At 42.0% G+C, this 10,190-nt stretch overlaps 2 protein-coding genes across 2 annotated transcripts; both read left to right on the plus strand.

Annotated features, from left to right (window-relative positions):
- Positions 1 to 6,278: 6,278 nt before the first annotated feature.
- On the plus strand, positions 6,279 to 7,561 carry LOC116166406. The gene is made up of 2 exons (XM_031481363.1): positions 6,279 to 7,481; positions 7,553 to 7,561. The coding sequence occupies exons 1-2, from the start codon at positions 6,279 to 6,281 to the stop codon at positions 7,559 to 7,561; spliced, it is 1,212 nt and encodes a 403-aa protein (XP_031337223.1).
- LOC116159380 lies at positions 7,406 to 9,254 on the plus strand (the record flags this gene model as incomplete). Its single annotated transcript, XM_031472349.1, is given in 1 exon segment — positions 7,406 to 9,254. A coding segment is annotated over 1 exon segment (1,596 nt), but the record flags the coding sequence as incomplete, so codon positions are not given.
- Positions 9,255 to 10,190: the final 936 nt, after the last annotated feature.

Here is a 10,190-nt window from a genome sequence, read left to right on the forward strand (position 1 = left end):
TGGCAACCAGCGACAGTGGCCCCGCGACGAGCCGCCTGTTTATAACCGATCGCGAATCCAAAATACAATTCCTTGTGGACACCGGTGCCGATCTATGCGTGTTCCCAAAACAACTCGTTGGTAAATCTTGCGAAAAATCGGACTACGAACTTTCCGCGGCAAACGGTACGATCATTAATACTTATGGAACGTTATTACTAAATTTAAACCTCGGGTTAAGACGCGATTTCACCTGGCAATTTGTAATCGCCGACGTTTCGCGACCCATTATCGGCGCTGATTTTCTTGCCTACTTCGGGCTATTAGTGGACGTAAAAAACGGCCGTTTGCTCGACCAGAGCACGAACGTGATCTCTAAAGGTCAGGTGACAACGTGTGACGTTCCCTCCATCAAGACGGTCTGCGGCACATCCGCCTATCACCAAATCCTTCAAAGTTTCCCAGACATCACTCGACCCGTCGGCACGTTCCGTGAACGTAAGCACAACGTCCAACATCAAATTAAGACGACTCTCGGTCCACCTGTCAGCAGTAAACCACGCCGCCTCGCACCGGAGAAGTTAAAAATTGCGAAGAAAGAATTCGACACCATGTCGAAGATGGGATTAACGAGGCCTTCTTCCAGTCCATGGTCATCACCATTACACTTGGTGGCCAAACAAAATGACGAATGGCGTCCCTGCGGCGATTACCGCGCCTTAAACGGGCGCACGATACCAGATCGATACCCCGTTCCACACTTGGAGGATTTCGCTCAGACGCTCCACGGAAAACTGATATTTTCCAAAATCGACCTGGTACGCGCCTACAATCAAATTCCGGTGGCGGAAGAGGACGTTGAAAAGACGGCTATAATTACACCGTTCGGCCTTTACGAGTTCCCGTTCATGTCGTTTGGGTTATGCAATGCCGGCCAAACTTTTCAGCGCTTCATCGACCGTGTTCTGCAAGGATTGGATTTCGCCTACGCGTACTTGGACGACATTTTAGTCGCGTCGGAAAACGAGCACGAACATAAGGAGCACCTACACCTCCTATTTACACGTCTCCAGGAGTACGGGATAGTTATAAATCCATCCAAATGCGTATTCGGACGGGAAACCGTCGAATTCTTGGGCTATCGCGTATCACACAACGGTACATCACCACATCCGGCGAAAGTAGAAGCGCTCATGTCTTTCGCAAAACCCGAGACGGCGAAGCAATTGAGGCAGTTCCTAGGTATGATAAACTTTTATCGTAGATTTATTCCAAGGGCTGCCGAAATTCAAGCTCCATTGCACAACTTGCTACACGGCAAAATTAAAGGTAACAACCCCGTAACCTGGACAACGCAGGCCGAGGACGCTTTCAACGCCTGCAAACAGCAATTCTCGAGCGCTACGCTACTCGCACATCCTAAGAATAACGCGTCTTTAGCGATTGCTTCCGACGCGTCCAACACCGCAGCGGGAGCTGTCCTACAACAGCGCGTCAACGGAGAATGGCAGCCGTTAGGATTCTATTCCAAAAAGTTGAGCCCGACACAAACTAAGTACTCCGCATACGACAGAGAACTACTGGCAATATATATGGCCATCAAACACTTCAGGCATATGGTGGAAGCAAGGAGTTTTACGATCTTTACAGATCACAAACCGATCACCTTCGCTTTCCACCAAAAGCTCGACAAATGCACGCCGAGACAATTCCGTTATTTAGATTTTATCGGACAATTTACCACGGACATACGGCATATACCCGGGCAAGAAAACGTGGTGGCCGACGCCCTCTCGCGGATCGACGAAATGGCCTCAACAATGGAATACCAGGCACTCGCAGACTCCCAAGAGACGGATGAAGAATTGGAGAAGTTCATAGAGTCCGAATCCGGTCTGCAACTAAGGAAAATATCGCTTCCGGGAAGTAGCAAGGAAGTCTACTGCGACGTTTCGACGACCCGAGCCAGACCGTTCGTCACACCTGCATTTCGTCAAGCAGTGTTCAACTCGGTACATCAGCTGTCGCATCCGGGAATTAAAGCCACTGTTCGCCTCGTTAGTCAGCGGTTTGTATGGCCGAAAATAAAAGCAGACGTCGCAAGAATGGCACGAGCGTGCATCCAGTGTCAGCGCGCCAAAACCACCAGGCACGTATCCGCACCCCTGGGCAAGTTCGACTTTCCGTCACGGCGCTTTGAGCACGTCCACATCGATATCATCGTGATGCCTGTCTCGGAAGGGTGCCGATATTGCCTAACGTGCGTCGATAGATTCACACGCTGGCCGGAAGCATACCCAATGGAAAACCAGGAAGCCGCTACCGTTGCTCGAGCTTTTTACACCGGCTGGGTATCAAGATTCGGAGTGCCACTGAGAATTACCACGGATCAGGGACGTCAATTTGAGTCGAATCTGTTCAAAGAAATTTGCAATGTGACAGGTTCAATTCACCTAAGGACAACCGGATATCACCCTCAATCCAACGGTATGGTAGAGAGGCTACATCGTCAACTTAAATCCGCCATAAAGTGTCACGAAACACAAACGTGGACCAAAATCCTCCCGTCGGTACTACTTGGAATTCGAGCGGCCTGGCGAGAGGATATTCAGGCAACATCGGCGGAAATGGTACTCGGTGAAAATGTACGTCTGCCCGGAGAATTTTTATCGACAGCCACTGGACCACAACACCACGAATCCGAAATTGTCCAGGAACTACGGCAGCATTTCCAACAACTACGCCCTGCACGGTGAGAAACGAACCTTTATCTTCAAGGACATGCTATCCGCAGAGCACGTCTTCATACGTCACGACGCAGCTAGGAATTGCCTGCAATACGTTTACGACGGTCCGTTCCAAGTGGTAAGCCGGGACGCTAAGACGTTTGTTGTCAATGTAAATGGCAAAAACGTCACTGTGTCAATAGATCGTCTCAAACCAGCCTACACCCTCACCAACGACAACCCTGACAACTCGCCAATACCAGCTACACCCGCCCCTAGAGCACCGGAAAACACGCCGGAAGGCGCCGTCCAAGAAAGAAGGACATCCAACAGGAAAGTGCGTTTTCCCGATCGTTTTCAAGCGGGTTTGGTGGAAGTGTGGTGAAATAGCCGTGACGAAGTGACAATTCGCAGATTTTTTTTGACTATGTTGTATATATGTACATATGTGTATTATTCTAGTTCTAAGTTTCAAAACCTGTATTATTTTAAACAGTATCGTTTGTGTCACTTACTATTTCAAATTTTTGTATAAACCAAAATTCTGGCAAGGGGGTGTTGTAGCGTCACCCGCCAAGCACGACCCGAGCACGTGATTTTAGCGTGCTCGACCGGTCCGTTACAGCCCCTAACACAATAGAATATTTTTGGTTGGAATGTGGAAAAACCGACCTGAGGGAATAAACAATCCGAGGCCGGCAGTTACGCGCCGACCTCGCATACAATAAGGCTTGCTAATAAACAAGTTTCAACGTCCATTCTTGTTTTAAACCTCAGTTGTTTCGGCGCGTAATTTTAAAATCATACAAGTACAATCGGGCACTCGGGCGGATTCGCGAAAACACTTTAAAAATGAAGAGAGAAGGGCGAGAGAGAGGCTTCTATGTGCGAACCAGTCAAGCATGCACGAGTTTTCACGTGCATTTTATTCATTGAAAAAGTGAAAAACCAAAACAATCTTTGGGGGCCCCCATTCAGCCGGTACAGCAGCTCACCGAAATCAGCAACTCAGCCACGCCAGGTACGTGCCCAACGTTGGTTTAAGTATTTGTATGGTTCGGGCGGTAATTATCATTTAAACAACAAAACATATATCTTATGGTCCTTCAGTCCACGTATTGCAAAAGAATTAACTAAAATACAAACATTTTTTGATCCTTCTTCGACGGATGTGAATCTTAAAATTTATCAAGGTTTAAATTAATTTTCGCCGTAGTTAGGTACCATTTTGCATTATTTATTAAAATAGTTCGTGTTCCTTTGTGCCGCACTGCGATAAAAATTTATCACATAACTTTGACTTTCAACGCTGTTATCGCAGGTGCCAGTCAAGGGGCCGATATTGTTCAAAACAACAAGCCAAAACTTGAAAATCATAGTAATTACGTTCTTGTAAAGTTTCCACCTTTGACTGAAAAATTGCACAACGAATAAACTCTATTTTTTGTTACAGTTAGATATCTTGCCATATGATTTTTAAGTAATATTTAAGTAAAGTCAGAGAGTTTAGGTACGAACTGGATTTTGTCATTGGATCAATTATAAATAATACAAAAGATGAAGGTGGGTTGTTGTTAATATAGTGGATTTTGGAGTAAATTAGTAGAGTATTTTGTACTGAGCCATTTGATGTTCTGTTGTTCAGGGAGTCCCAAATTTAGTCAATTTAGATGTGAGCTTTGTTTATTCTTTGCTCATCGCAAATAACTTTGGAAATTGCTTATTCCATAAATATCTTTCGAATTTTGAAAATTTTCGTTAATCAGTTACAAGCAAATAAAAATTCATTATAATTATCCGATTATGAGTTTAAATAGAATGGAGCAGCGACGTAAGGTTGCTGTTACGAGAATAAGTGAGACTTACACATTAGCTATCAAATCTCAAACCGATTCCTCTCAGCATAACTTATTCAAAATTAAGTATGACAGTTTAGAAGAAGTCTATACATCATTTAATGAACTTCATAACGAAGTTATCGGTTTAATTGATGAAAAAGAATTTGAAGCACAAGATGTAATAAGGAAAAGTACCGATGAATTTTATTTCAAAACAAAAGAAATATTTAATAAATTATTCCCCAGTAAGGAGAACCACAGCCTTGTGTCAATAAACAGCCAGGATGAAAAAATAAAATTACCAAAAATAACCATTCCTGTTTTTGATGGCACCATGTTAAAATGGCCTACTTTTTATGATCTGTTTTCTGCTTTGGTGCATAACAATTCATCTTTAGCAAACATACACAAATTTCAATACCTAATTTCATTTGTACAGGGGGAACCCTTAAACCTTATTAAGTCAATTCAAACCACAGATGCCAATTATTTAATTGCATTTAACACGTTAGTGAATCGATATCAAAATAAAAGAATTTTAGCTGCGTCATATTGGCATGAGATATATAACGTTCCTTCCATGAAAACAAGTTCTTATAAGGACCTTCGGAATCTTTTAGATGTATTTACTGAAAATTTGTCTGCCTTGCAGGTATTAGAGTTTCCTGTCCAACATTGGTGTTTCATTCTATTTAATTTATTATTGCAAAAACTCGATAGTGCCACACGAACAGCCTTTGAAGTGAAGTATACTGAAAAAGATATACCTACCTACAAAGACCTTAAAGAGTTTCTGGAAAAGCAGTGTAAAGCCTTAGAATCAGTTCAGTTTGTTACTTCACAATCAAACTCTAGTTCCCCTGGTAAATTTTCAAAACCTTCGAATTCCGTAAAACCTAGTTTTTCTAAAACTCCAGTAACATCCGCATTGCTTGTAAACCAGAATGCACCTCCAAAAAATCTACCGTTGAAAAATAATAGTAACCAAAATCAGGCTGCGCGAAATAATAGCCAAAATTGCAAATTAGGCAACCAAATGGCACACCCGTTAGCTCAGTGTCCGGAGTTTATTTCCAAAACCCCGTCTGAAAGATTTTCCTTTGTAAAACAGAATCGTGTTTGTATAAACTGCCTTAGATACAATCATTTGTTGAAAGATTGCACTTCTTCGTTTAATTGTCGTGTTTGTAGATACAGGCATCACACTATGATGCATCTACCTCAAACCGTTGAGACAAATAGAACAAATGCACAATCCGACGCATTCATAAACTCTTCGTCGCACTCGATTAATGCTCAAAGCTCTCCTCAGCCGTCTAAAACTAATGCAAATATTTCTGCACAATCCTTACACAACCAAAGTAATTTATCGTCGGTACAGGCAAGTACATCCCAACCCGAAAATCAGGTTCAAAACTACTGCACGTCATTAGCAAATGCATTTACTCAAAGCACAGTTTTGTTGTCTACAACAAGAGTGGAAATTTTGGATTCTAAAGGAAACTATCAAATCGTTAGAGTAGTCCTAGATTCTGGTAGCCAAGCAAATTTCATTAGCCAAAAGTGCCTAAGTCAGCTTGGTCTGACAAAGAAAAGATTCTCAATACCAGTTCAAGGTCTTAATGGAGCTAGAGCTTGTACCAACGGAGTAGCCAGTTGCAGTATTCGCCCCGTAGGTCAAACCCAACCTACATTTTGCTTTGATGTCTTGGTTCTTCCTAATCTTTGTACAGAGATGCCCTCTCACATTATAAATACCAACAGTTGGTCGCATATATCCAATTTAAAGTTGGGTGACGATCGATTCCACATCCCAGCACCAGTAGATCTTTTACTAGGTGCAGAAGCTTTTGCTCATATCCTAAAGGAAGGTCGCGTTTTAGGACAACCAGGGCAACCCACTGCGTTAGAAACTGTATTTGGTTGGGTTCTTCTAGGAAAAACTCAGGAGGTGTTAACGCCTTCCGTTCATTTGCAAACTTATTTTTCTTCATTTGATTCCTCCCTTGATAGTGATATTCGAAAATTTTGGGAATTGGAAGCAATCGCAGCGAAACCACAGATAGCTCCGGAGGAAGAAAAGTGTGAAGAGATCTATAGAAAAACTGTGTCCAGAGACCCCTCGGGTCGTTTTATCGTATCTTTACCCTTTCGTCATAGTGAGCCCGATCTGGGAGACACCTTCACCATGGCATACCGTAGTTTTAAATCTTTAGAAACTCGTTTAATTAAAAACCCTGAGTTGTATAACTTGTATTCGGAATTCATGAGAAATTATTTGGAAAATGGGCACATGACTCTAATTGCTTCTGACGAACCCAAGCCAATACACTCTTGTTATCTGCCTCATCACGGAGTGATTAAGGTAGAAAAAACCACTAGTAAGGTCCGTGTCGTTTTTAATGCCTCAGCAAAAGGTTCCAAGGGAATCAGTCTGAATGATACGTTGCTTCCCGGTCCAAAATTGCAAGCTGATCTTTCTGGAATCTTAGTTAAATTTCGTGTGTTTCCTATAATTTTTCTGGCCGACATTAAACAAATGTATCTGCAAATACAACTTACGCCTGAACATCGAGATTATCAGAGGCTAATTTGGCGGTTTAATCCGAATGATCCCATAAAGCAATATCGTCTCAACACGGTTACTTTTGGCGTCACCTCCAGCCCTTATTTGGCAATTAGAACATTGAAAGAGCTGGCAAAACAGGAGAGATCTAAGTATCCGAACGCTGCTGATATTCTTTTGAATAATACTTTTATGGATGATATCTGTGCTGGCAGCGACTCTCTGGAATCTGCTTTGGCCTTACAGAAAGAGATAATTGCCCTGCTTAAAGCCGGTGGGTTTCAGCTGAGGAAATGGGCTAGCAACCATTTTAAATTATTGTCGTCTTTAGCTGCTGCCGATTGTCAAGTTCCCGTTTCGTTTGATAGAGAGGTTTCTAGTAATATAAAAGTTCTTGGTCTTCTTTACAACCCCTCTGTCGACAAGTTTTCGTTTTCCCATAGTCCATCTAATAAACCCCCTACGAAAAGGAATATTTTGTCAGAAATTGCCCGAATCTTCGACCCTTTAGGCTTCCTTTCCCCGGTAACATTTTTGGCAAAACACATTATGCAGCGACTTTGGATTTCTGGCATAGGTTGGGACGAGATCCCGGCCAAACCAATTTGTGACATTTGGGTGCAGTTTAAACTGGAACTTCCGAGGTTATCACAAATTTCATTACCGCGTTTTATCTTTGCCGAAAAACTACAAAGGTGTCAACTTTTGGGATTCTGCGATGCTTCAGAAAAAGGCTATGCTTGTGCAGTTTATCTTCGAATTGAATTACCAAATGACACCGTAAAATCTTCTTTAATTATAGCAAAAAGTAGAGTCGCGCCTCTTAAGACGGTCAGCCTTCCACGATTAGAATTATTGGGTGCTGCCTTGTTGGCAGAGTTGCTTAAATTTATTATTGACCTTCTTAGCAAGCTAATTTCTATCAATGAAGTGTTGGCTTTCACGGATTCTCAAGTAGTTTTAGCGTGGTTATCCAGCTCGCCGCACAAATGGAAAACCTTTGTTGCAAATCGGGTTAGCCAAGTTCAGGAAACCATACCCACGGTACCCTGGTATCATATTAGTTCTGGGGAAAACCCAGTAGATTGCGCTAGTAGGGGTTTAACACCCAGCAACCTAATAAATCATCCCTTATGGTTTCAAGGTCCTCCTTGGATTTTACTTCCTCGAGCTGAATGGGATCTTGTGCCAATGGATGGATCCAATCTGGGAAAATCGGTGGCTCTATCCGAACAAAAAACCTGCACATTCGCTGTTACGCTGGATCCTAACCCATTAGATTGTTTAGTAACCAAATTTTCGTCTATACTTAAAATTCAACATATAATTGGTTACGTACTTCGATTTACTAGCAACACTAAGGCCAAGTCAAGAGATCATTGGGGTGTACTTACGGAAATAGAAAATCAAAATGCTCTTCGAATTTTAATCAGGCATGTCCAGAGTTGTTCTTTTTCGGATGTCATTTCACAACTTAGGACTCAGGCCTTAATACCGAAACCTTTTCGCAAGTTAGCTGTTTTTCTCGATGCAGACGGATGCCTCAGAGTGGGCGGTCGTCTAAAGCACTCCGATCTTTCTTTTGATGCAAAACATCCTTACCTTCTTCCTCGAAACCACAGATTAACGCATTTACTTATTGAAAATATGCACCGGAAACATTTACATGTGGGGTTAAATACCGTGCATTATCTTCTTAGACAACAATTTTGGATATTATCAGCTCGTCGAGCAATCCAAAAGGTGTTATCACAATGTGTAAAATGTTTTAGGGTAAAACCTAAAACCTTTACCCCATTGATGGGGGATTTACCTTCCTTTCGAATTTGCCAATTAAAATGTTTCTCTCAAGTTGCCTTAGATTACGCAGGTCCATTAAAAATAACTATGGGCAGGCACCGAGGTGCGAAGGTCATGAAGGCTTACGTGTGCATTTTTGTTTGTTGTACTACTAAAGCCATCCATATTGAACTGGTTTCGGACTTAACATCGGATGCCTTCATAGCTGCGTTTCGTCGTTTCGTTGCACGGCGCGGGAAATGCACCAACATTTTCAGCGACTGTGGTACAAATTTTGTAGGAGCTAGAAACCAATTAGAAAAATTATCTCAATTCGCCTCAGAATCTTTGCAAATTAGATGGCACTTCAACCCACCAGGCGCCCCACATTTTAATGGTCTGGCTGAAGCCGGCGTTAAATCAGTGAAATCTCATTTAGTACGTGTAATAGGTCAGCAACTTTTGACATTTGAAGAAATGTCGACACTTTTGACACAAATCGAAAGCCTTTTAAATTCGCGTCCTCTTTGTGCGCAAAGCTCCGACCCTAACGACTTAGTTCCATTAACTCCAGGACATTTTCTAACTCTTGAACCCTTAAATTCTTGTCCAGATGAGAATCTTGAAAATTTAAAATTAAACACTTTATCTCGATGGCAATTGATACAAAGACTACAATCTGATTTCTGGAGACGTTGGAAACTTGAGTATTTGAACACCCTACAACAGCGCACTAAGTGGACAGATCCTTCTGTAAAAATTCAATTAAATACTTTGGTTTTAATAAAGGATGACACCAAGCCACCTTTGCATTGGGCATTAGGCCGCATAGTTGAATTACATTCTGGCCCAGACGGCCAAACACGAGTTGTCACGGTAAGGACACAAAACGGACTGTTTAAGCGTCCTGTTATTAAATTATGTCCCTTACCTACTCAAGATCAATAAATAAGTACCAACCATAGATATGTTGTTTGTTGTGCAATGTCCTAAATTCAAATGAAAAATTTTTTTTTTTTTTGGTAAGGGGAAATATTTACAAGAGCAAATCTTGGGAATTTAGTTTAAAAATTCTATTAGTTGATTTTTTTTTTCCTTGTGGGTAATTGTGTTATAATTATGCATTTCTATTTGTAAAACATCCGTTTTAGTGGGCGGAAAAATGTTTAAACCTCAGTTGTTTCGGCGCGTAATTTTAAAATCATACAAGTACAATCGGGCACTCGGGCGGAGTCGCGAAAACACTTTAAAAATGAAGAGAGAAGGGGAGATAGAAGTTCTATGTGCGAACCAGTAAAGCAT

The sequence above is a fragment of the Photinus pyralis genome, unplaced genomic scaffold (assembly GCF_008802855.1).
Source record: "Photinus pyralis isolate 1611_PpyrPB1 unplaced genomic scaffold, Ppyr1.3 Ppyr1.4_LG1, whole genome shotgun sequence".
NCBI classification, from domain to species: domain Eukaryota; kingdom Metazoa; phylum Arthropoda; class Insecta; order Coleoptera; family Lampyridae; genus Photinus; species Photinus pyralis.